This window comes from Martes martes (assembly GCF_963455335.1).
Source record: "Martes martes genome assembly, chromosome: 4".
In the NCBI taxonomy this organism is placed as follows: domain Eukaryota; kingdom Metazoa; phylum Chordata; class Mammalia; order Carnivora; family Mustelidae; genus Martes; species Martes martes.
The window spans coordinates 43,629,977-43,657,902 of NC_137891.1; the positions used below are offsets into that span (position 1 = coordinate 43,629,977).

At 40.8% G+C, this 27,926-nt stretch overlaps 1 protein-coding gene across 2 annotated transcripts in view; it reads left to right on the forward strand.

The window, feature by feature from the left end:
• Positions 1–27,926, forward strand: part of RUNX1T1 (RUNX1 partner transcriptional co-repressor 1) — a 136,307-nt gene that overhangs the window by 37,520 nt on the left and 70,861 nt on the right. Inside the window, exon 1 of one of the 2 annotated variants that reach the window (XM_080800429.1) lies at positions 2,811–2,916. The exons of the other annotated variant lie outside the window; for it this stretch is intronic. Coding sequence (XP_080656555.1) covers positions 2,910–2,916 — 7 coding nt within the window. The 5' untranslated portion in view covers positions 2,811–2,909. Of the gene's footprint in view, positions 1–2,810; positions 2,917–27,926 lie in introns of those variants that run through there. 2 annotated transcript variants of the gene reach the window in all.

Genomic DNA, 27,926 nt, shown 5'->3' on the forward strand with positions numbered 1-27,926 from the left:
GGCCCTTTCTTAACTTTTAAAAGTATGTTTTCTCATGGTGATGCAGGGCAGTGTTTCTGTACTAGAGAAGACTTCTGTAGTACGTATTCCGTACATATTCTTCCCCCCTTCACCTACATAAATGCATTCATCATGTTATCGATTGTCTATTTTTATTACACAATTTGGTTGTTAGAGATCTTGGCTCCTTAAGCTCTTTCTTTCTTTCTTTCTTTCTTTTTTTTTTTTTTTTTGGTTTCCCTTTTATTGAAAGGAATGTTATTTCTGTCTTAAGTAACTGTATAGAACTATACGTATCCAGGTCTCCCTGTTTAGGGAGAACTGCCAAATGGGGTTCCTGCTTTGCTTGCCTCGCTGGATGAAAGCAGACGAGGAGGGGACTGGTTTCTTGAGCAAAATGCTGGACTCCTCTGAGAGGCACACACATTCAGTTAGGCCCTTTCTGCAGTCAGACTTCTAGGTGAGAATCTCCAGGGATCTGGGTTTTGTTGACGTGGATCAATTTAAAGTGGCAATTACGGTAGTCAGAGAACAGCTTAAAAAGCTTTTTTACACATAGAAAAGATACATAATCACACAGCAGATAGAAGTTCAGGGTTCTGAGCAGTGGTGGAGGGACTTGTCGTGTCCCATATTAAGACCCAGTTTTAAACCTGGATATCATCCAGTTTTCTTAAAGTGTATTGCATTTTTGTCGTAGATTTTCTATTTCAGAAGTGATTCACCGTGCATATTGATGAAAGTTGGGTCTCCCACTGTGAAAATGTTTTCTTCCTCACGTAGGTATAGTATTAAAAAAAATCAGCGACATGTAGCATTGAGTGGCTTTAAGAAAAAAAAAAAAAAACCTCTCTTTGAAAATGAACATCCACAGACTCAGGCTGCTGGATTCCATAAAGGCCCTTATAGCAGGACTTAATTGATTATCACACTCATGCCTGCTATAAAGCTTTCTGTCATAAGAATGTTTGAGCTTGGTGCTTAACTGTACTGAAATCCATTACACAGAACCTCATTACAAGTGACATCTAACTAAGATGAACAAAAAGATTGGCCTCATAAATAGGGTGCAGTATACTATTAGTGACAGAACAGAGTAATCATTATGAATTGTAGTCTTTTTACAAGTTGTCTCTGACAGTGATGGATTTTTGAGGGGTTCACTAGATGAAGCCGTGCTTCTTGGGTGCAGTATTTAGGGACTGTAGACATTCTTATTGATGGACGCTATTTACCAAAGATGATTTATTTTTAGTTTGTGGAGGATGTGTGCGTGCATGTGGGTGCACTTTGAAACAGGTTGTGTGTCCTCTCAGGGAGAGGTGTAGGAAGAGTGAGGAGGTAGAAATCACAGTCCCCGTCTCTGTTTTTTCCATGGGTTTTTGAGATTTCTTGGAGGCAGCAAGTTGGGGGAAAAAAATCAATCTGATTAGGGCTAAAAGCATATGGAAAGTAGAATAGGCAAAGGACAGGTGAAGACCGTGAAGGGACAGCAAGAGTTAAAGGGGACGCTCCTGCCTGTCATATGCATTGAGCCCGTGGGCTGGGCAGAGGCTCCGGAGTAGAATTGTTTCCGTGTTTATAGTGCATTGGCCACACACTGGAAAGGTAGAGCCTGAGGAATCTGTCTCGTCGTGTGCCCTGTTGTTAAAACAAACACACACAGACCTTAGGGAAGATTTGCAAGTGTTAAAATGAAGAAGAGTTTTAGAACCGAACAGTATTTTCCTTCTGCCTGGCATTTTGTATGTTTGGAAAAGGCATGCAAGGCAGGCAGGCTCTGTTTCTCCTATGAGGCAAGGATGTTTTACAAAGGACTAAAGAGGGACCGCTGAGAGGAAAATAGCCAGCTTTAGATAAAGCACTGTAACAAAGGCTTGTAGTTTTATATATCATGGTGTCCATTAAAGCTTATGGGGAAGAGTCCATTGAACCTGGCTGGGTATGTGTTATTCATGGGAAGGATAAACATTTAAGGGTGTGCAAAAAATCAGAAATCAGGAGGATGTGATTGTTCAGCTTTTGAAAAGGCTTTCCAGTGAAGATTTTGTTTTCATCTCCCATGGATCTCTATGCAAGGTAGAGGAGAGTAAGCTGAAAATGTTTGGAGCATATCAACGCAGGGATCCCAGGGGGTTAAAAGCACTCTAGTAAAATAAAAGTGGTCTGCTTCTGCTTCTAAAAAGTGTTCTATTTTACACATACTACTGAGAAGCTGACAAAGGGAAGGATTCGGAGACTTTGTTCAGTAGGATAAGCTGGCACAAAATACAAAGTCTTAAAAAAAATGTTTTTATACTGTTTTGGATTTCCAGTTCAATAAACAAGCTTTGAGGTTTGTGCCTACGTTTGTTTTTTAATAGAGTTTCCAATTATGGCTGTTAACAGGAGAAGATGGAAGGGAAGCGTTTCATTGTGAGCAGTGGTAGGGGGCCAGGCTACTTTCCATTCTTTCGGCAAAATAAGGGTTAAGTTGTAACGGGATGGGGGTGGTGATGAATGAATTATTCAGCATTTAGCTTATCATTCTGCATTTTACTTTCTGTTCTTTGGTGCTCTGGAACTTGCCCAGAGAGGTAGAGTGGGTAAGGGGAGGTAAGGGTTGCGATACTTTGCACACACATCCCTGTCATTGTTCTGCCTGAGGAGACAGGGCTGGGTTCAAGGCCACATGTGCTCCTGTCATCATCCACATTTCTGCTCCAAGTGCAATCCGGAGTGTCAGCTCTCCATCTGTCTCCGCCTGGCAGGCGCACGCGCCCAGCACCCTGCCTCGGGCTATGCCGCCCCAGCCCCTTCTGACGGCCCTCCTCTCTCTGCCGGCGCTCATTCCAGAACAGGAGGAATGAGCCCCGATCGCACTGGATTTTAGGAGGGAGTCACTTTCCGTGTGGACTCTGGATTCAAGGATGCCTGGTGAGTTAGCCCTGCTCTGCTCTCTCTCCCTCTGATTTTGAAATGAAGAAAGCTTACTTTTTATTATGCAAGGAAATACCTTCTGCCCCACGCCGGATGGGATTTTGCTTGGACAGGCGGAGGCTGGGGGGGGGGGTTGGGGGGGACAGAGGTGAGGCGTGGAAGGTGGCAGAAAGAGAGCCATCATGATCTAGATGCAGGGGTACAGGGTGTGGAGGCTCTGCTCTCAGAATTTGGGAGGTGTGCTTTAAAGGCGGAGGGGAAAGTACAGCCACGTACGTTTGCCAGGGCAATTTACTTGAGGGATTTAGCTCAAGTAAGAAGTCTTGTTTCTGTTACGGATTTTGGGACTGTCATCTGTACCTTGTATCTTGCAAATTTCATCTGTGGAGAGAGTTCTCAGATTCTGGCAGAATCCTGGGATAAGGTCTCTTTAAAAAGCTGTTTATGTCAGAGAAAGTGAAGGAAGCTCTGGAAATACAAATAATTTCAGCCTTGCCTTAAATCAACAGCCTTTAGATGTCATTGAGCCAATTAAATAATCGGTTAATTAAAAATAAAAGGTCTGCTGGATTACTGAAGCTGGTCTGTTGTGGTCCCCCAAAATTGAGTGTGTGTCAGTTTCCTCTGAAACATGTTATCTCTGGAGCCTGGAGTGTCTCTGTGTGATGGTTGCCTGTGAAGTCTCTGCTTTGGAGGGAGAAGGCTGAGAGAAGCCTGGTGGAGGAAGGGTTGCCTCTGCTGTTCTCAAGAACTGTCTGGATTGCCCTGTGCCTACTTTGAGCTGCCTCTCTCCAGATGAAAAAGACAGGGCAGCTAGAGATCCTCCAGCTGGCTGATGCGTGCACATTATTTGGGTAGGACAGGCAGAAGAGGCTGTGCTGGTCGCAGACTTTGTACACCTCACAGATGGTGTTTTGAAACATTATCTGCCAGTTTTCTGCAACCACAGTTTTGTGTAGGTATTGCCAGTTGTTTGACAAATGTGTCTCCCTTTAGGATGTGTCTTGTAGTCCTCATCATTATTGATATATGTGCAGAAAGGATGCATTTGTGACAGAACTGCACTTTTTCATGAGTTCAGTAGACAAGGAATGTATGTAGCTGAAATATGGGGAAAATCAATTTACAGAAAGACAATGACTGAGGTCTTTGAAAGGTCATTTTAACTCTTTAAGCTCTCATCGTGATTTATCTGCACCACGCAACTAAAGATGTCATGGGCATTGGGTATGGGATAGGGAATCTGTGTGAAAAAGTGCTTGTGTTTTTTTTTTTCTTTTTGTTTTGTTTTGTTTTGTTTTTGCCAGTCTTGTAGCACCGTTTCTTCTGATTTTTATGTCCTCCGTTCGAGAATCTTCTTTGTGTTTATGCTTACTAAATACATGTTGAATGGTCTGATTTATCAGCATTTTGAAGAGTCTGTATTCTGTTTTGGTTAAAGCCCCCCCACACCACTGGTGAATGCTTGGGTGAAAGAGATGCGTTAGGACCCTGGCTATCCCTTACTGCTCACAGGATTTTAAAGTCCTCTTCAAAGCAGCCTTCTTGAGAATATGTTGCACTACAGAGTTTTAGAATCATTGATAAGTTTGTTTCGGTGTTAAGTCATTAATATCTGACTGGTTCTGAGGCAGTAACCTGAAGTGTGGCAGTGTTTCTCAGTCTCTCTCTCTCATCAACTGTGTTAGAAAACCTTGTACTTGGATGCAGAGAATATATTAGCAGCTGTGACTGGGAGCCTGCGCCAGAATGGCGATACTTGAGCAGATCTGACACTTGGCTATTTTTGACACCCATCTGCACTTTTTAAACTGTCCTATTGGATGGACTGCCTCTTAATATGTTTTTAGCATATTTTAGTCCACACATATGTACTTATATTAATGGATGATTTTAACCATCTGGGACAGATTTTATGTTTTTAAATAAGACATGAAGATTAAAAGGATGTGTGTCGGGTAATCTGATATTGTCACTTTTTTTTTTCTTTTTTCTTTGACTACATATTTATGTATCAACATTTAATATTACTATTACTACTATTATTATGATTAATTATTTGGTAGGTCAGATGTCAGAATGTGTTCCTGGGTGTCTCAGACTTGATGTAACAATTCCCAGGTCTAGGACCTTTTTCATAAAAATGGGGATCCCTGGAAACAGATTTGCACAGACTGAACTTATTCAAAGACATACCAATCTGTGGGGGTGGATAGGTAAAAAAAAGTCTCAGTTTAAGAGTTTCTAGAACTATTTTGGTTAAAAAAACACACTTTAGCTGCCGATAGCATGCTGTTACAAAATGAGCTATAAAAAGTCAAAGGAGACCATGCATGCTTTAAAGAAATAGATTAAACTATTTTTATGATTTAACTTAATATAAGGAAATATCATTTCACTGCCTGTCACTTTGTAACAACTAGATCCTTGTGTTTAAGAAAAGGAAAATGTTTTCTCATGAGATGGCTGGGAGACCTTGGGCATTATATTGTTTTTGGGAGGGAGATGACTCCAGGCTTTCTGAAGCACTTATATTTTTATCAATCTTTGTATAATATTATCAAAGAACATATGTTGACCTACAAAATGCTTTCAGGACTGTTTCCTTAAAAGGACAATAAGTGAGCAGAGTCAGTGTAGCCCAGAAATAGTGCTGTTCTTTCAGAAGATGGCTAGTATTAGGTCAGACCACCCTTTCTCAATGGTCCTGCTCTCCAGATGTGCCTGGAACTTTTTTTTAAGTTCAAGTTTCCAAAAAAAAAAAAAAAAAGGTTTGTTTTCAAAATCTGGTTTTACTTAAGACATCTCCATCCTGGAGTGCATTTCATAAATTGCCCACATATTTTTCTTAGCAGAGAACTTAACTGGCTGTAATTTTTAACACATGGCCACATCATGTGATATTTTCAAAACACTTACACATAGCTTTAAGAAGGTCCCTGCAGAAATGATCCATCCTCTCACAGCCGGCCCGTTTTTTAACAGCGTATCTGCATTTTCCATTTAGTAGAGCTATATATTATTAGCTTACATTTTTGGGTAGTAAAACAGTGCATTGCTGATTGTAAAACATGGACTTTATTATCTGCTGAAAATTGATTTGGCATTTATAGCCACTGTGTACTAGACTGTTTTTCTGTTTTTAACATCAGTGCTTGCAAGCGATGATTTGTGTAAAAAACAGAAATGAAACTGCCATGGACAGACAACTGTGAGTGTCCCCAGTAACTGAACATTTGGGTAATGCACCTGGTTGTTTTTTTTTTTTTTTTTTAAATAGAGTAATCTATAAATGCTATTATGCAAGAACAAAAAAACCCCACAACAATCCATCCACTGTCACTCGATTTTATCTTGTGAGTTGGTTTTCTATTGTGTTGGGCCAACTCTTTGCTATATCAAACAAGCCTCCTGCCAGCTATGAAAAGAAAAGCATATAAGCTGCAAATATCCAATTATAAATGTAGATTGTGCAGCTATGACTTCTTTGTAGCAGGCACTTAGAAGTTCCAACTTCTCTTCAAGCCCTGGTACCACTTCCTTTTTCTTTTTCAATTTTTTTCTGTTAATACTTTTGAGTCCTTGACCTTTTAGTTCTGTGTATTTTAAATAATACTTTGAAACTTTGACAAGGCATCTTCCTGTGTAGTTAATGGCCTATTGAAACAGGTAAATGTTTAATTTGGGGGGATGGTGGTGGTGGTGGTGGTTATCACTGCTGACGATTTCGTAAAACAACTGGTTTATTTTTTAGAGTACACATTTGCTTCGTGGGCATTGTATAGGCTATAAGTGTTTATTTTTTTTATTTTTTATTTTGTTTTAAAGATGTTATTTGTTTATTTGACAGACAGAGATCACAAGTAGGCAGAGAGGCAGGCAGAGAGAGAGGGGGAAGCAGGCCCCCCCCTTGAGCAGAGAGCCCAATGTGGGGCTCGATCCCAGGACCATGGGATCATGACCCGAGCCAAAGGCAGAGGCTTTAACCCACTGAGCCACCCAGGAGCCCTAGAAGTGTTTATTAACTGTCTCATCACTACCCTGATATTTGATGTCTGCAAAGAAGTTTCCCTCATGTAATTCTGAACAGCCTTCTGTCTGAATCATCAGAGGAACAAATACCTTTAAGAGCTAAAAGGTTGATTTCGTAAGTGCTTTTAGTTTACAGATGTTGAAACTGAGGCTCATAGAGGTCAAGCAACTTGCTCAGGTGGTTCATCAAAGTAAGAGAATTCTCCAGTCCCCCCTCTTTGCCAGGCCGCTTCTAAACTTCATGGACACATTTCATCACAAAACCAAGTCAACGTCAGTCTTATTTCATTGTCTTTCCTAGTCTACCCTGGATGGCTCTTACTGTATGCTTTCTCCCCTCTCACTCCAGGACTGTAGAGCTCTGTAGAGGATTTTTTTTTTAACAGTAGTCACTTGACCTGTGGCAAAAGTATGCCATTACATTTATCTTCTAATTGTTTGGAAACGAGAGAGCCTAAATGTGGTTAATTACTAGAGTACTAATCGGCTTGAGCAATGCAAGGGCATGGCAACGGAGAGGTCACTTTCCCTAGGAAATGCAGGTGGTACACACTGGGAGGTGGGCTGCAGATGGCCCTGCGACCAGATGACTAGGATTCAGTCCCTCCATGCCCTCAAGGAGTTTTGAGGTCTAGTGCTCCAGGTAGAGAAGTAATAGTAAATTATGATATAGAGTAGTAAGAGCCCAGAGACAGGAGATGGGAACCCAGAGGAAGGGAAGACCTAAATGGACTCAAGGCTATGGGGGAAGGGCGGACCATGGGCCAATCAAGTGCTTATTAGAAACCCTTGCCTGCCTTGTACTTTCCTCAGGTCGGACCTTCATTAATGTAACTTAACATTTTTTAGTTTGTTGTTCTTATGCGATAGGCAGGACATTCATTTTTGTTTATTAAATTTTAATTCCTGTGTGTGTGAGCAGGTATAGCATTTCTCGAAAGCGATTTCTTTGTGTACAGTTGCGGTTCTTGGGTAGCTAACTGTATCTCGTGGAATAAGTCATTAACTTAAATGACTCATAACTCGAGAACAATAGGATTTCACACCTGACCAAGAAGCAGGTTTATCTGGCTGGCTTTCTCAAACAGCTGTTTGCATTAATTAATATTAATGTAAATGTACTTTCTGAGAATGTCTAGCTTAATTATGTTTTTCAACCCATAGAGTTCCAATCAAAGGAATCAGGAAATCCTCTTAATCTCAAAGGGCATATATAACTGCCATCTCTGAACGGAATAAATCTCTCATGGTATAGTAAGAGGAGCCTATTACTGAAAGCCTGCACATGCCAGGCCCCGGGCTAGGCACCTTCTAGACTTCCTACTTCTTACTATCCTTCTGCACAGGGTTTCTGTTTGAAACTTGAAGATCAGGTAAATGAAGCTTTTTGCCCAAGGACACATAGAGTTAAATGGCAGGGGAAGGATTGTCAGGTTTGTCTGATTTTTGGATTCCTTTTTGTTTTCTTTTCTTTTTGAGGAAGGGTAAGGATGTTGTGGCTGGAAGAGGGGATATTTTGTAGTGCAGACTAGATGGAAACATTTAAAAGGGAATGTTTGAATTTGCAGTAGAGTTGTTCTCTTTGCTGAAAAACTAAAATGGAAAAGCATGAACCTTAATCATCAAGCATGATCTTTGATAAAACAGGTTAGGATGCCAGGTGGCTCTCTGTGTATTCCTACTCTTGAAAGAGTGCACTGAGAGTAATAGGCATCAGGGGGCTAATGTCATTATTTTGAAAAGTCTAATAGAAATCACAGATTTATTCCTTGTCAGAGCTGTAGAGGCTAACTAAAACAGTGCCTTTTTAGGCTTTGGGAATGTGGTAATCCCTGCTGTCTTCTGTTGATCAGAAGCTCAGATAGGTGATTTTTCCAGTGCTTCAGATTAGTAGAAAAATGGAAGTAAATGATATATTCAGCACATTGACAGACCAAATTGTTTTATTCACCAGCATTGTGTGGTTTAAAAAAAAAAAAAAAGATCTCTTGTTAGCGAGACTGTTGGGTACCCATGATACTGGTCTAGATGGGTTCTGGGTGTGCAGACACTGTGATTTCAGAAGATGAGGATACTGTAGGAAAGCAGATAACCTTTTTTCGTCAGGCCCCTCCCTCTCTAAAAGAAGCAGTTGATTCAAAAAATGATGGGATGCTTTCTCTAGAAGCTTTCATGTGTTTCCCACATTTCTTTTTTAAAGGCTGAGTGGGAAGTGCAGTCTGTAAAGGGACTCACTTTGTCAGAGGTATTCTTTTAATTCTGTGTGGTTTATTAAACATCATGCAGTGTACTTGCTGCTCAAGCAAGAATATCATTTTGAAAGTACCAATGAGAACATGATACTGTAAAGACTTTGGTGTTAAGAGCTATGTAATTAGATGGGCAGAAATGCTCTTTAGGAAGAAGGGATATTACAGGGTATCTTTATCATGTGTTTACAGCTTTAACAAGAGTCTTAAAGAGTCTGACAAAATAAACAGACCATTCTTAATAATCTGGGGTGATTTCGATGGCATGCGTAGTTATTTGGAACTTTGAGGACAGTTGCTGTGCTTCTGAGCATATCATTACTGTACACTTGAACTTTGTTTAACTTCACTGCCTTTCTCTGGGCTTGTTGTTGGCTTTAATGATTGCTGGGTTATTGGGAGGAAAATAAATAATAAAATTTGAGGGTCCTGGGGTAACAGTTGATATATTCTTGAACTTGAAATGATTAACGTGTGCCTTGACAGGGATATAAGTGGAATGAGGAAGGGGTTGGATTCTGACACTTTCCATGGGAGATAGGCATTGTTTCCTCTTTGTTATGGTTATATCTGAACGTGTGTACTCAGCACTTACGGGAACACTTCATTTGAAAGGCCTGTTAATGTTTATTTTCTTCCTTTCTGCTCTAGCATTAGTTGTCTTTGTATAGTCTAGAGACAGGAAAATATTAAAGGAATGGAATGGAAATGGAAATGAATATTTGAGTTCTTAGAAAGCACCTTATTTTCTCCTAGACTTTCCAGGATATTCCTAATCATTGGTTTATACAGTACGGAGTGATAGAAATCAGAGGCAAAACCCAACTTCTTAATTACCCACACACACTTTTCTATACCAGTGTTTGCTTGCTGAAAAGTGGCCCAAAAAAATGGCTAAATGTAGATGTAACCAGGCTTTCAAAACTTTTTCTGTTTTCTACAATGTAGGGGTCTCTCTGAAGACCTTTGTTGAAAGGAGTTGTTTCCCCATTGTTATTATTGAGCTATTTGCTACATAATTTGTTTTTTATCTTTATTTACTTTTTACTCACATTCTGGGAGCAAAGAGTTTGTTACCCTATCAATGTGATGTAAATACACCTTTCACCAATGTCTTGGAGAATTCACCCACTTTGTAGTGTTTTCCAGAGAGTAGAAGAGGACCTCTCTGTGCCACAAAGTTGATTCTGTTTACAGGTTTAAAACTTGTGTCATTATTGGCCGTCATTTTGGGTGGCCATGGTCTTCATACTCAGCTATAGTCTTGCCCCCTTTGTGCTGAACATGTTTTTTTACAACTCAAATTTATATTGTAAACAATTACTGTGTTGTGTTTTATAAGGTCATCTCTCAAAAAGCACAGGATGTTTAAGATGCCAGTTCCTGGGTGTGAATCAGGATTCCTCCACGTAGTGGCATAACAGGAACAAGTCAGTTTGCTGTCTGCCTGAGCTTTACTTCTTTTGTCTTAGAGACAGTCATTCTGCTTTGCTGACTTTTACTTCACAGGACCGTGATAATGATGATTGGAAATGTCCTGTGTGCCCCTAAAAAGCACAGTTTACATGCAAGCAGTAATTACTAAAGGCAGACAGCCATGCTCTCTGCACTTGAAAAGGGAGGGATAGTGTTGGAGCCACACAAAAGGGCTCTACACCCTTGTGCTTGATGAGTTTTGTCTATATTTGATGGGATTTTCTCTCCTTTCTTTCTGTCATCTGCCCACCCTTTTACCCATTACTAGTAATTTGCTCACCTGGAAACAGATAACTAAACTTAGAATGGTGAATAAAACAATAAAGCTGATGCTTAAAAGCCCATCCTGGTTTTTTCAGTTACGATGCAGTGGCAGTTTTCATGTGTGACTTCAAGTTAGATGATTCAGAGGCTCCATTTCACCCCCAGAGATTTTCCTGTTCCTTGGTAGGGGACGTTGCTAGAGAGATGAATTCTGTCTAACCTTTTATGTCTCCCAAGATACAGACTCTCCTTCGTGGTTTAAAATAGACGTTTCAAACATCATCAACTCCTCTTGATATAGCTGCCATTTACATTAAGATCTTGATTTCTTCGTTCTAATAATTCCATTCCATGGTACCTGTGAGCTTGGCATATAGTAAGCAATCAGCAAATGTTTGCTTAATGAGTCAGTGAGTAGATGAGAGGTGGACTGGGATTCACAGAGGTTTTAAAGGAAAGAAATAATGCACAAAGCATGTTAATTATGAGGGGAAAAAATAAAAAGGAAATCTTATAAAACTTTTGGTAAATGGTGTTTAAGAATCAAGCGTTTGCTTTCAGAGTTAAGGAAGAATAATGCTTTTTTGTTTTGGCCATACCAACTTTGGTGGTGGCTCCCTGCATAGTAGCTGAGAGTGCGTGCGTTATAAATTTGTGAATTTATCATGATCATATTTCCTAAGAGTATAATACAACGTATAACACTTAAACCCTTCCCGGCATAAGTACCGAAATTAGAAACAAAGTCAAGGGCTTTTGACAGTTGTACACAATATTTTGGGGAATTGTCTCTCCCTTTACCTGAGCCTTGCGTGTAGTTTGGGAGGATGGATGTAAGGTTTCACTCTCCAGCAGACATAGGCGTAAGGTTATAGCAAAAGACAAATATTAGTGAAATATTTTCATCTCTTCAGTTACATAGGAAATACAGCCAAGCACTTCCTTCAACCCATAATCTTAGATGAGTAGTAATTTGATAGGCTGATAAAATTTATCCTCAAGACTCCAGAGAGATTGCTAAGATAATTCATTCAGTGTATGATATAGATAGTATTCTCATGAAGAACGTGTAATTTCTTGCATTAATGCAGCTTTCTTGAAATATTTTTGCCCTCTTCTGTTTCTTTCAACATTTACATTGAATCCTTTATAAAGACCAGGGCAGGACTGTAGAGTTTCAGGGACTCTTGTTATAGAGTATACCGTCAAATAATAATTTGCTAATTTGACAGATATTTTATAAGTATTTCTCTTCATTTGTGCCTTTTAAAAAATTCATAGGTCAGTTTAGCTTATCAACTGAGTGGATCTCTTTTTACAAAGATATTGCTGGTATTCTGCACGGATACTGGAGTGACTTTTTTTTTTTTTTTTTTTGAGAGAAGGTGCTGTTAGCACAGTGGGGAGACAGTGGGAGAGAGAGGGAGTCATAAGTAGGCTCCACCTCCAGCGCCAAGCCCTTGGTGGAGCCCATCACAGAGCCCATGGTGGGGCTTCATGTGGGAGCTCAGTCCCACGACCCGAGATCATGACCTGAGCCAAAATCTAGAGTCAAACGCTTAACCGCTTAACTGACTGAGTCACCCAGGCTTCTCTAAGATACCAGACTTTCTAAGGGTAAAGTGAGCACTTTGGAAACTGGTACAGAATGATGTAGATCGGTGGTTCTTCAAGTAGGGCTCATGGACCCCAGTGGCCAGCAGCATCCCCTGGGAACTTACTGGAAATGCACATTCTTTGCCCCACCCCAAACCTACTGGATCAGAAACTCTGGGGTGGGTTTGGGGGGCAGCAGTTGTGTTTGTGCAAGTTCTCAGAGGATTCTGAAGCCCATTCAAGTTTGAGAAACACTGCTGTAACATACACTTTATGTCTCCTTCTGTACTCTAGAGAAAATACCCCATTGTGATCATAAATAAACTAGTGGAGATCCTAGATGAATGGAAATCAAGGCAATTTATTATTTTAAATGATGTATTTAAAAAATAATGCTCAAGAAATTACAAATAATGTATTTATTCAGATCCTTGGTTTCTAATGGCATATTCAGATTTCCACACATTACGGCTGAATTGACTGAGATACTTAAGAGAGGGTGCATTTCACCAGATTCTGGGATGTTATTTGTTCTGATAGTTGCTTTTAAACAAGCGAGTCTGTTTCAGCACACTCAAGGTAGCATTTACTACGCCCTCGCCTCATTCCGAGGCCACCTTCTGATGCTTCACAATTTTGTGAGTTTAGCTGATTGATCATCTTTTGAGAACACTCAGGGTAGACTTCGATTTCACAATAATACCAGCTAGTCGTGAAAGTTCAGACATACAGAAGCGTTCTTTTTGTCCCCTTCCGTGTGGAGCGTTAGTAAGGGTTCAGCATAATTAAAAAAATGTTTCATCCGTGGTGCCTGAAGAAGATTTATTTCTCACGTCTCCTGTATCTTCTGTTGTTCTCTTTTGTGCTTGGTGTGCCTTCAGTAAGCGTAGTCTGACACGCTTTGTGGCCTTTGCCTCCTGTGATAAAATAGATTGAAATGATTCCTGGTACCATCTGGTGAAGAGGAGCCGCCCTGGAGGACTGTGCTTTGAGAGAAAGTGACTGAATGCTAAGAAATGTGGAAGTCTAGGGACACAAGCAAAGGATTTTTTTTTTTTTTTTTTTTAAAGAGCATGAACATTAATACATCTTCTTGAGGTTTGATGGGACATGTACTGCCTACTGCCCCATCTGGTGCTTATGATAGCATGGCATATTAGCATGCTGCAAGTTCATAATGTATTCAGGGGGAGGAAACGTCCCTTGCATACCAATTGAGGCATCCTCTCTTTCAGAACTGCTTTTGAATTTCAATGATGTTTATATCTTCCAAGCCGTGACTGAACAGAGCATTTCCGCTCTGAGGAATAACATGAGAGTATGTTGTGTGTGTGTGTGTGTGTGTGTGTGTGTGCGTGTGTTTGTGTATTCTCTCCTATTCCCGCATTAATTTATCTTCCTCCCTCCTTTCTTTCCTCGGGAAATTATAAGTAGTTTTTAATATTACGTTGGTATATGATTTAAAAAAAAATTCTGTTTTAAAACCACATAATATTTTTATTATTCCCTTTATGGCACTTAGGGCATTTTGCCTTGTGGAATTATTTGTGTTGCTGTCCCCTTACAGATTGAATACTTTTTGAGGGTCAGGCCTGCATCTAATTATGTATGTGTCTCCATGGCACCTAGAGTTCAGTCATCCATTTAACAAATATTTATTTACTGAGCTTACATTGTGGGTGTGACACTGTTTTAGGTGTTGAGGGATCACTGGCGAGTGAGTGAGACGGGGTGTCCCTCCTGTCAGGGCATTTGTGTCTTAGTTGGGAGGAATCAAACAATAAACAAAGAAACAGATACATCCACAAGATAATTTCAGGCAGGGCTAAGTAAGATTAAAAACCAGGCTGGAGGGTGGGTGGGTGGGAGAGTGGGTGGGGTGCTCATTTAGGTTGGATTGTCAAGGACGGCACCTTTAAGGAGGAAAGGTTTTTGCTGAGATCTGAGAGATCTGAAGATTTAGTGGCAGGGGAGTAGCAAGTTCAAAAGCCCTGGGGTGAAAACATGATTGGCATTTTCAAAGGTAGCTGGAGCCAAGTTCAGGCAGCCATTGCTAGGAGTTGGGATTTTATTCTTGCTGTGTCTAGAAGCCATCAGAAGTGACATGATCTAAATTAATCTTTTAAAAGGATAACTTGAGCTGCTATGTGTCATGCTTTTAGTGGGCACTAAATAACTATCGAAGGAGTGAGATGATCCTTTAAATCCATGGAGGCATTCTGCTGAATTGGAATGAGCATGGTTGTTAGTTTAAGAAAAACTCTTGGATTCTGGCCTTGCCATTTGCTTGATGTTTGATTTGGAGCAATTGTTTAACCTTTTGTAGCTTATGTCTTCTCATCTGTTGAAAGGGAAAATTGGTACCTAAAGCCACGGTATTATTTTGAACATTAAATGAGATAATTCACTTAAAAGACCCAGCACAGTGCCCAGTTCCTAATAGACGCCTGATCTACCCTTGACATGCTGAGCATAATAAAACATTTGGGCTGGTTTCGAGGAATATTTAAACAGTTGGCAGCGTCTTGCTGGAAATCCTTTTCTGGTACTGTTATCTTTTTAATAAAACACTGTTAAAATATTGCTATGGTAGTCCTCAGCATCTGCAGTCTGTTGCTCTTGATCTAGAATTATAGAAGGAAGAAAACTCTAGGGATTTGGTGGCAAAATCCACGTCCGGTGAAACAACCTGGATTTTTTTTTTTTTTTTAATTTTTCTCAGCCAAAATGTATCTCAGTGAACTTGAAACATTTTGACAGTAACATTCTATCAATTGCTTTACATACACACACTCAGCTTTTTTTTTTTTTTCTTAGTTTTAAATTAAGGAAGCCAAATTGCCTTCTGAATCGGCAAGATAATTGTGGTTATGTGCAGGATATGATGACGAGTTTTAACTCATAATAAACAGTAACTTTATTAATGAGTTACATATTGTTATTAGATGTAAGCCATTTGAAAGGAATTTCTTAATTTACTCAAATGGGGAAAATAGGGTACTCCTTAGTTTTTGCATGAATGATGCACTTAATGGCAGGAAACAATCCTTCAACTATTCTCATTTGGTCTGAGAGACAGTGTTTAGCTGGTCAGACTTTCTGCGGAGGAATTGTGGGATTGGGGCGGGGGCAGATGTTGCTGGTGGTTGAATAGCTAGAGTTCCAAGTTACCATTGTCTTGGACATAACTTTATTGCGTCCGAGGGTTAGTTGAGTTAATCTTTCAACTAGCTTCCTCCTATTATGGTTGTGTATCTGTTTTGGGCTAGAGGATCTCTCCTCCTCAATCAGTAAATTGTTATTTTTTCGGTTCCCCCACCCCGCACATTCAGGAAAACAAATGATACTTAAGGAATGTGGAGGAGGAGGTAGTGTGGGTAATTCAGGCAAGTTTCGTCAGCACTTACAAGATTCTTGAAATGTTTTTTCATGTCCTACAGAACTGTACGGAGCTGTTAACATCTGCACATTTGTGTGAGAGGAGTCACATTTATTGCTGCCGTATTCAGACTGGGATGTCAGAGCAAGAGAAGGGAAGGAGAAGAGCTGGAGAAGTTGGGGGTGGGAATCACAATTCAGAATAAGAAAGCTCGCTCTTGCCTCCTCAGATGGATCATTTTCCTTCGTTAAGCACTATTTGGATTCTTAACAACGTGACGGGTTTGCAAAGCTTCAGGAAAATTTAGAAGAGATAGTTACCTCACTAAAAAGTCACCTTATGGAAACTTTGCAGGCCATCCCCGACATGGTCTGTTCAGCTCCCTGTGTGCATTCTGAGTCTGCTTGGCAGGATGCTGTGAGTACAGGTATTGAGGTCACATTTGTTTTTCTCTAGGAAGAAAGGAGGAAGGGAAGGCAGGCCGGCCAGGTGAGGTAGACATGGGAGCTAATCTGTGTTGGGTCTCACAGGACAGGGGCCTCACACGACAGGGGCCTCACACGTAGAGCCTACATGGTAAGCATCGCATCTGACCTCGGTACCATGCCTCCTTATTTAAATTCATTTGGTTTATATGATACAAGATTGCAGATTACACCACTAGATTGCTCCTCTCTTGTCTACTGAGGACAGTGACCATATCTTGGATAATAGCCACTTTGTGATTATGTTCAATTTCAGTTGCTTTGTAAGTGTGGCTTTATTTTTTGTTTGGTTTGCTTTGGTTTGGTTTATAGCAGTGGAAACAGCTCTCTGCACCTCCTCTTTTTCCTAGAATGTATTTAAAGATGGACTTTCCACATTTCTACTTACATCTCACCTTCAGGAGACCAAGTTTGTTCGGTCTGTCTCTTCTTCCTTCCTCACCACCTGCCAAAAACCCCTGCCACTTCTCCTTTATTCTATAACATGCTTTACCGCAGAGGTTATAGTATTTCTAGGGAATGCAATCCATGGCAAGCTTCAGTCATACTAAAGTCATATTGCACACACACAGGGTCTCCATAATGATCTGTCATATTTTCCCCCCAATTTAAGATGGAAAGGGGAACAGGGTCTAGATGTTCTTTACTGACACCTCATAAATTTCGACAAAACCAGAAGTCCTTAAAGGTCTGAACAACTATATTGAATGTTCATTTAAGCACTCGGTATTAATTGTCAGTGTTTACATTTAAAGTTAATTGTTTATTGAAAATGTATTAAGTTGAGTGGGTTCCTTTGGCGAGCTAAACATTTGGCAACGTTTTCATAACTGAGCCCATTTGAAAGTGCACAGGTTATGCTCTTGTCTTCCTCAATAATTTATGCCATAGTTTTACTTGAAAGAATTATGTGGGAATTTTTCTTAAAGGACCCCTCAGCTGCTCGGGGCACAGATCCTTTGCGTTGTAAACTGCATTTTGGCAGGTGTGTAGCAGATGTTGGAGGAAGTGGGTGAATAGATTGAGCGGGTGTGGCATCCTTCGCCCTCACATAACCCGTGCGGCAATTTTGGAACAAATTGTTTGAGGGCAAAGTCTCTTGTCTCTTATTCCTTTCTTACCTGTAGAGCCTAGCACAGTGTTTGACACGTAGTACAGGTGTTGGGTGTCTCAGAAGAATACCTTGTAACTCAATTAATGAGAGCTCTGTGGTTCGTGTGGTCCTCTAACCAGTCACGTAGCCAGTATTGATCAAGCTCTTGGTATACGCTACAACTTTTTCTAGCTGCTGGGGATGAGCCTGAGTGATTCCTTGTCCTCATAGAACTTTCCTTCCAGTGTCTGCATTGGGGGTTGTGGTGGAGGGGAAGAGACAGTAAATGATAAGCAAAACACAGGTGAATTCTGTCGTATGTTAAAAGATGATAATTACGAAAAACTTGGGCAGGATAAGGAGGGTCCTTAGGGCTGTTGAGGCAGGAGGTCCCGTTGCAGTTTTAAATAGGGGGGACGAGATGGGCCTCTTTGAGAAGGGACATTGGTTCAGAGATTTGAGAGGTAAGCAGAGGAGCCATTTGACTCTCTGGGGAGGGGGGGTCGGAGGGAGGACAGCAAGGCAGAGAGTGAAAGCCAGAGTGTGGCCTGGGGCAGTTCAGGAATAGGAAGGAGGCCAGTGTGGCTGGGTTGGACCTGAGTGAGGACGGAAGTCCGCTGGGAGAGGTGACCCAGATAACTAGAGAGTGCGTGGGAGATCGTGGAAGGCTCCTTAGGCCATTCTGAGGACTTTCCAATCGAGCAGATTTAACACTCATCCTGGAGAACCTCTGCCCAGCACCTTGGGCACCTGCGCTGTTCTCTGCGTGATGCTGTCACATGAGACGTCTAAGCAGCACCTCAGGCTGAAGGCCTCCGTGTGCCTCATGGATATTGCTGTCTGCTATTTTTTTGATTCCAGACATCATGTGGGTATTTATTTTACTATCATTAGCATTCAATCCAATTTGTTTTTTTGTTTTGTTTTGTTTTGTTTCTCTTTTTGTGTGTGTGTGTGTGTGGCGGGATGAGTTCCCCCAGCCTAACCACTGCTCGACCCCGTATGAGTCGAGGCTACCTCTTGTTCCGTCTTCTTTGGGTCCTGACTGCTGTCTCTTACTGCCTTTTAATCCCATTTTAGGTACGACATGCCAGCAACAGACATTTGCCGAAGGTAAACTAATAGTCAAAGTGGGGTAAAATGGGAAATCTTTGTGTAAATCCCCTGTTTGTATAGGGGGCATTATTTGTGACTCTTCCTGTAAGCTGCAATTTAGGACCTCCTTACATGGGATAAAGTCTGTCACATAGGCTTCCCAGTACCCTTGAAATGGGTTTAGCTGGTTACAAAATTACTCTAGTGTCTGCTAGCGTGTGAGGAGTCAGCTCCGCCCTGCAAGTCATTCCTCCCTTCCTTCAAGGCAGAGACCGTCAGAAGTGATCCATGAAAGGAAATAAGGTATCAGTGAAATATTTGTGTCCTCTGGGACACAATGACCCAGGCCATGGTGTTGACTTCCTGTGTCACACAGCCCTTCCTGTCAGTTTAATGATCTCAGTCATTTCCTTGGACCCACTTGAAATTCCTGACTTTCCTGCTATCGCTGCCCCATCTCCAGTGCACCGCGTTGTGCTTCTTGGTGTCATCTCAAAGCGTTAAGTGAGTTGTGGTGGCTGCACAGTAGAGAGGATTCATTTTAATATAAAAATATTTAGGTGCTGCCTCTGGGAAAGCCTTGGCGGGAAGCGTGGCTTGGGTTTTGGAGAGAGGAGGACAGGGTCCCGGCCCTGAAAGAGCACAACGCCTGGCAGGGGTGGTAAAGTTGAAGTAATGATGGCCACGGAGATGGAGAGGCAGGAAAGTAGAGATTCACTGGGAAGCAATTGCAAGAGGCAGGGATAGTCCGAATCAGCATGGGAGGAATTTAAAAGCACCAGAGACTTGGGAGTCTGTGGCGTAGCAATTCCTCAAATGCATGCTATCATTGTAGAGGGAAGGAGAGAGCAGAATCAGGAGTGCTGCTGACCTTTCGAGCCTGGGTAACTGGCACGATGGCTGTGCCTCTGTGGAGCTGAGACTATCAGGAGGAAAAAGGGGTTTTGTGGAAAGAGTCCTCATGCTGAAAAGTTGAGCTCCATACTCTTACGGGAGCTATTCTGCAGACAGTTGGAAATGTAGGATGGTAGCTTGGGTGAGGAGCTGAGATAGAAATTGAAGTTGAGAACATTAAATTGTACATGGCTACAACGAGTAGCCAATTTTAAGAAAAATGGAAAATACTAGATGGTGTTTGAGCAAAGCTCTGAAATTTCATTGTAATTGTAGGATGGCTTGTGGTGATCTTGCATAAATTTCCATTTGAAATTAACTTTCATGTTCCTCCCATTCGTTAGACCTTTATTTCTCCTGTCTTTCGAGAGAGTTTCTGTTGCTTCGAGTGACCATCAAAGCTATACTCAACATCTCCTAACGGTGAACACCTTCCCCTTTCCCTTCTGCATATCCTATGTAGACTCTGTGTTTCACCACTAGTTCCTGTTGCTTGTACCCTATATAGAGCTCCCTCAGTGTGGAATTAGTCAATGACTCGGTGTCCTTGCTTGAACCAGTGTGGTTTCCAGGTAGAGAACAACCTATTGCTTAAGAGCTTGGGCTTTGTGGTCAAAATTGAGTAGGATTTCCTCATCTGCCCTCCTTTTACTGGCTCGTTGTGCCTCAGGTTCCTCACCTGGTTCTCTTGAGTATGAAATGAAGTCATGAAGAGAGTCCCATATTTGCTGAGCCCCAATTAATGAGTGGTTGGTAGTGATAGTGATAATAATATCCATTCTATCTAACCCTCATTAGATTTACCCAACACCTGCTCTCTGTATGTTGCAAACTTGGGTTAGGAAGTTGGTTGAGGTCCTACCATGAAATAAGAGTTTACTGGTTACTAAGCATCCCCCCCACCCCCCTTTAAACCAACCCCCACCCCCCACCCCCCGGCATAGTGCCCATCTTACCATCTCTTGGAAAGACTGATCAGGACACAACAGACTTAGCCTTCTTGGTCATGTTTAGCCATTTTTTTCCGTAGATATGCTCCCAGTCTGGTGTCGACTTCTTTACAGCTGCCTTTCTGTGAGACCTTGCAGAAGTCATGTTGGTTTTCTCATTCACAAAAATGTGAATACAGCCAACTATCAGTTACAGTCTGTTTATTCAGAGTGGATTGATTTTGACCTTTTCTCTTCTGCTGCCTCTCTTTTGCCCATCTCGCCGCTAATTAATTTCCACACAAGAGAATCAGCAAGAGCAGTAATAAAACATAAAATTGAAATTGGTTAATGCTGGTTCATGAGGATTTTTGAGAGCACAGAAGGTTGTGTAATTTACTATGAGCTTTGTCTGAGTTTTGATTTATTTATTTATACCATCCTGACTCCTGTTATCATGGATAATAAGAACTGGCAGTTGGATAAAACAAACATTATCTGATAAAAAAATTTTTGGAAAATTTGGGATAAATTCAGCTTTAAGGTATTAGAGTTTTTAATACCATCTTCTCAAAATTCTAAAGGAAATATGACTGAAATATTTTACCTATGCCATCTTTATATAACCTTTTATGTCTATATTATTATAAAATAGTTATGCTAGTTTTTATTTTCACTTATTTAAAATTTTATCTGTGTATATTTATTAAATTTTATGAGATGATAATGAATTATAGAGGCTTTTTATAAAGTTATAGTTTTGTGATAGCCTGTTAGAACCTAGCTGGTTTTTTCCTTTTAGTACATTTTTCTTGGTTGCTAATATTGAAGTTTGACACGGATAAAGAATTAGATTTTTTGGGGGTGGGGGAGGGAAGGGATTTCATAAACTTGGAGTGGGGGCATTTGAGGATATTTTAGCTAATCTAAGATAATGAATGTTAATTTTCTTAAAATAATTTTTTTAAATTGAATAAAATTAACTTTTAGAGAAACTTTTCTCTTTTTTTTTTTTGAGGAGGCAGCATGCTCTATAAAGAGATGAGCTAGCAAAGAGGTCTGACAAATTTGTTTGAATTAAGATTCCTCCTTAGGAAGATTCCTCTTCTATACTCATCCAACTTTTTTTTTTTTTTTAACAAATAAGAAATATGTCTTCTTGTGAGAGAAATGGGAAATGGGAGATGTTGAAGTCTGGTTGAGTTCTCTGGATATGAAGAAATAAGGACTCGAGGAGAAAGGGATAAAAGAGAACCTATAAATTGGAATGAAAATATAGTTGTTTGCTTAACTTTTCTTTATAACACATGCTGAATCCCCCAACACAGCCGAAGGCAGTAAAATAATGAAATAGGACAGTCTCCCTGTGAGAATGCTGTGTTTGCTCCGTGAGTGGACACTCACCTTTTCCTTTGTGTGAGAGTGTATCAGCTAAGTTCTGATTCTGAGTGTTGCAGGAAGTAATGGCTGCCGTGTATGAGTGCTTGTGTATGTTCTAGGCATCATATGTGTGTTTCACATCCATATTTTCTCTTTTAATCTTCAAAGTCACTTACTGAGGCAGTAGTGGCCCACTACTAGGACCACCCATATTTTAAGGTGAGGGAATAAAAGTTCAGAGATCCAGGAATTTGCGGAGGTGAGGAGGTGGACCTGGGATTCCAGTCAAGGTTGCTCACGTCCAGCCCACCCTCTTGATTACCTGCCTTTACTCTTCTGACTGTGTCCTTATCATATTCTAGGCGGGGAGCACATTACCTTCCTATGATAAAACCATTGAATTTTTGCAGTTGAAAGAAACCTTAAAGAACCACACCTTCATTTTATAGGAAAAAGAGAGAGCGGGAAGGAGGGAGGGAGGAAGGAAGGAGGGACGGACAAAAACACTCGGCCCAAAGTTTTAAAGAGTCTTTCATTCAGCTGGCCAGTGGGCCAGCAAATATTTACCGAGTACTCACTATGTGCCAAGTAGTGAAGAAGTCAGATACAGCCCATGTCTTCTCGGAACCCTGGTGGCCTTGATGAGTATACTTTGTGGGGGATGATGGGCGGGGATCATTAGTAGTGTAGTGTTGTATTATGTAGCAGAGGAATATGTACAGTACAGTACTCTGGGGCAGGGGCCCAGAAGTCCACTCCTTGGCTTTGAATCCTGTTCTTTAGCAATGAGACAATGGGCACACGGCTTCATCTTTTTAAGGTTTTGTTCTTTTCACCTGTAAAACAGTAATATTAATAACATCCATTGTACTAGCTTATCAGGAAGATTAAATGAGTTAACACATGTAAAGCATTTAGCAAAGCACCTGGCACTTGGTAAATAAATGCTCAGTAAATACAACTGTTATGAAGATATTTTGACAGTATTAGTAGTCCCCCAAGCAGGGAAGATACATTCAAAAGTGTCTGTAATAAATAAGGTGTTACCTTATGATAGGGGAAGAAACGGAGAGCTTTGGGAGAACAGTAGAGCCAGAACTCCTAATTCCCAGTTGGTTCACAGGGCAGAGTCTAATGTAGCAGTGCTATTTTCTTTCTCCCTTCCTTTTTTATTTTCCTTTTTAACTTGATGGATTTCTTTATCTTGTTGTCCTAAATCCTAGCATTTCTGACTTACAGCAGTTTGACAGCAGACGTTTATGGAGATCCAGCTCTGTACTAAGCACCCTGTGGAATGCTGGGGTGAAATACTAGGACATTAGCCTTCTACAGGAAGCGTGTACCTCTGTGTATGCATAGAATATACACACATGGACGCACACCCGCAAACACGATTATAATAGATGATGCTAAATTCACTTAACAGATATATGCAAAGGAGAGCCTAAAGAAAGGAGTCATCAACTCCTTCTGGTTTGAACGTGGAGCAGGGGTAGTTAGGAAAGGCTTCACAGAGGTGGTGGCATTTGTTCTGTGCCTTCAAGGATCCCAAGCTTGTTGTAATCAAAAGGCATTTCAAATACAGGGGAGAATGTGAAGCAGAAACACTAAGGCCTGAGCCAGCATGGCTGGAACTTAACAGCATGAAAAAGTAACCGAAGTAGATGTCTACCTTGTAGGTGGGAGTGGCAGAAAGGGAAGCCACTGTGGGCTTCTTAGCCGAATCCTATTTTTGGGTTTGAATGTTAATATCACTCTGGGAGTAATGTGGAGGGTAAGTTGAAGAAGGTGAAATTTGTAGTCTGCCAGGTGAGATAGGGTGATGATTGCCTGCAGTGCCAATGCGGAAGGAGGAAGGAGGGAGGAAAACAGCTGGCTCTGGAAGTACTCACTAAAGAGAACCACAGAGCTCTAGCGATCAGTTGGCTATAGGACCAGGAGGTGGGGAGCAGTGGTGTTTAGGATTATCTGAAGTTTGATTCTGGCAACTGGTTACCATCAACTAGAATAAGAAATAATCCATCAAGAGAAGACAGTTCACTTTGAAGAATGGTTTCCAGGTTTATCTGGTGTATGTAATGACTGAGATATTCCATGAGGAGCTGAATCATAGGTTTGTTTCATAGAGGTGTATATATTGGAAATCTTGATTTGAAGTCACTTCCGATAGCCAAAACCTTTGGAGTGACTCAGGAAGAAAATATATATTGTAAAGAGAGGACAGTCTTGAACCCTGGGAAATACCAAGGAAGCAGAGAGAGAGAGTTGGATGTCGTTAAAACCAGGGGGCAAAATTTCAGGGAGGGTGTGGTCTACAGTGTGAAATGCCACAGAGGGGCCAGCAATTGGGAAGAGTCAAGATTGCCTTTTGGATTTGGCCATCTGGAGGGAGGGTAGTTACCAGAAGCCCCTGTCCATTGTTGGGGCTTGTTTGTGGTCAGTTGCAAAGTGGATGGAAGCAGTGACCCCTCAAAGCCTGGCAGTGGGAGAATGGAGGGAATGCCGTCAACTTGGAGGGAGGGTTTTATCTGTTCTCGGTGGGAGAGACTTGAACATGCATAGATTCTTGGAAGAAGCCGGTAGGGAGCCAGACAGACTGCAGATAAGAAGAAGGTGGGATGACTGGTAGAGCAAAGCCCTTAGAGGGGGAAGTTACCTCTTCTGAAACACAAGATGTGGGTGCAGGTAAGCCCGGGTTCTGAGGAAGGGGTTTGCAGCGATTTATGCCTGATGACCTCGCTTTGCTCTCTTAAGAAAGGCATGAGGTTATCAGAATTTGTATTCTGGAGGATTGAGGCGAGTCAAGCGATGTCTCTAAGATTAATGCACCCTTGTTTTTTTACCCGATGACTTTCTTGCCTCACCTCGTCTGTCTGGGGTTGTACCCAGCTGATGGTGCTGGGGCACATTCAGTCTGGAAAACTTACTTCTTCATTTTCTCTCTCCTGTTCAGCTTTTCCTCTTTGGCTTTATCGTACTACAGATCTAACCTTGACCTCAGCATGAACTCATGGTTGTTAACCCTCCTTTTGTGTTTCTGGTTCATGACACCTCCCTATTTCTTTTCTCACTGGGTTTATAACCAGTTCACATTCTCTTGTGGCCCTCATTGAAAGTCAGAATCCTCTCTTCCTCATTTGTTTCAGCAGACCTTTTGGAGTACTTCTGTGCCAGACACTGCTGGGTCTGGGAGCCCACTAAACTCGAAAGAAAGGGATGCAAAAGAATTTTGAGTTTTTAAGTATTGTGAAGGAAACTGATGAAAAAGCGGAAGAACCTGCTTGGGGTTGGATGGCCAGGGAAGGATTGATGTTGAAACAGAGAAGGTGAACATGACCCAATCATGTGTAGAGGGGAAAAGGGAAAAAGTAGTTTTTTTCCTGATATTTATCATATACATAAATACACATTTTATGGGCATCCAATTTCATTGGATGCTATCTGTGAGTAGGTAACTGCTAGGAACTGCAGGGACACTTGTGTGTGCAGTGTGCAAACACACTTGTGACACTATTGTGTCTTTCCTGTGGATATTTCTTTGGTTTCTGAAAGCCCAGTAGCAGACCTGTAACAGATCATCCTTCAGTTTAGGGCAGAGAAGGATTGTGTTTGTTTGTTAGAGGAAATTACATGGAAATGCAACTGTGACTGAGCACCTGGTAATATATTCAGCAGGGAGCAGAAGAGAGGAATGGGATAAAAATATATTCCCTCCACTCAGTTGCACTGGGTGTTTCTGCGTTTCCTCTATCCTTCCCCCTTTCCTTCAACTCAGGTAACTCTGATTCACTAATCCATGAGGAAAAGTGTGCATGTGTGTGTGTTTGTGTGTGTGTAGCCACCGTTACTAGTCATCAACGTTATATGGATTAGTTTAAATGACTACTGCAATTTTAGTCCTAGAAATTAATACATTTGGGAACCAGTGTAAAGCTCCAGACTTTGAGTGTAGGTGGGTGTCATAGTATCTTTGATATCTTTAGCAAAGGGACAGGATAAGGATTCCAGATTTCTTAGAGGTGAACAGCATAGAGGAAGATACTAGTAGAAAGAGAAACCAAGGAGAACAGGGAGACTCTGAACTTAAACCTGGCAGACTTAATAATTTTGCCTCGAGTCAACCTAAGGAGACATATCAAACATTATTTACCAGGGGTAAATCTCTTGTTTTCTTGCATGTCTAAGCTTCTACAACTAAGTTATTGTTTTCAAAGAAGATGAAGGGTACGTGGAATGATTTATAGGCTTCAGGAACTTTCCTGAGATGCCCTGGCCAGTACTTTTGAGAAGGGTAATGAGCTTACTAAGTGCTTGTTTGACCCATTAAAATAGAGATTCCTAGTGTTATTTACTCCCATGCCAGTCAGGGAATGTTGACGTTTCCAGTGGACTTCTATTGCCTTGTTCCAAAAATTCTACCACTTTGTTTTTTAAAGGAGCGGTAGTGGTCATAGTATCATAGGGATGATTTTGGATCTATGCTAATTTGAGTTACTGTTCATAAGAAGTTAGTAATAATGTGGTGAACCTTGAGTGAGAACAACTTCCTTTGTATTTAGGGATTTATTACTTTTATGATTAATTTATTTGACAGTGTCAAGAAAGTTGTGTTTTTGAAAATGATCTTATAGATCTCTAGCCAGCAACATTTTTCATTTGTACACGGAATGAATGCTCTTTGCAGTTGTCCATCAACGTTTGGTTTGATTTTCCTCCATTATAATTCTTCAAGAGCTCAGAGAAGACATCTCTAGTGCTATATGAAATATAAATGATTCCTAGTAAATGGATGGAAATTTAGACTGTCATCTTAATTTAATAACATGTTTACCCACATTCAAAGTATATGTACAGATGAAGCTACATTAAGGATTTATTAACTTGAATTTATTTATGTGTCTAGTTGAGACATAGGAACTTAAGGTGGTGTGTGAATTGTAAAAATGTGTCATTCAAACTGTAGCTATCCAGAATTTTATAGTTCTACATTCCCCATTGGTCTTCCTGAGATTAAAAGGTATGTAGGCTCTTAAAGGGTCTTGAAATAAGGGAGGTGAAAATAGACTTACTTAGATGCATTGGAATATACACACGCAGTTATTTCTTTGGTAAATGGAACTTGAGCTTTTTTCCTTCGGGAATATTTATTAGCTATTCATTAATTAAGGCACCTTCTCGGAATTACTTTATTAATTTAAATAAGGTTATGGGCTTCCATGAAAAATTGTGTTGTGCAAAATATTAACTGAGGCAGCATCTATTAAGAAATGATGAATGTGAAATTCATACAACTGTACAGAATTTATTTTGATCTCCTTATATTTTCACTCTATTAAGCTAAGGAGAAATGTATACTTAAACACATACTTTCAGTTCTCAACTGGTGTGTAAATATTATTATATGTAAAGAATTCGCTAATAAAATTCATAGGCAGTTCAAACTTATCTTTGGGAACCCTTTTAGACAACTTAGCTTTTTAGTGGAATTCCTTTATGTGGAGGGTACTGTTCAAGGAGCATGTGCTTTTATAAAGAATTTGATCATTTATTTGGAGATTTTACCCTAACAGTGCTCTGGCAGACTTGTGGACTCCCTCACCCCATGACCCTTTTTTTTTTTTTCTCCTTTCTGTCTGCTACTGTGTGTGGACGTCTTTATTACTAAAACAGCATTCATTCCTTTATTCAATAAACATTGATGTTAGATACTATTAGATGACTGGGATTCTGAGGTGAATAAGACCCTTCTTCTACCTTTGTGATGCGTTCAAGAGTTTTCATGTGCTACAGCCCCTGTAGAGAACCCTATCTCCTGGATGCTCCCCTTTCAGTCTTCTGGAATCTCAGCTTTTCACTCCTTCAGTCCAAAGCTGAACAGTCTTGGTAGGGTTCGAATTAAAACAATGTATATTGTTCCTTAAATTTTTGCACGAATAGTTTTATTCCTAGAAAAAGCTAGGTGTGTTATATTTACCTAAACAGGTTTTAAGGTGCACAGTTATTTTGTGAACCACCCACCAAGGAAAAAAATGGTGCCACTAAGCACTTTGGCTTAGTGCATTGACTCTATGGTTTTGTAGTACTCGTCCCAGCTTAAGAGATGTTACGAGGAGAAAATGTGAGGGTCTTAGAATT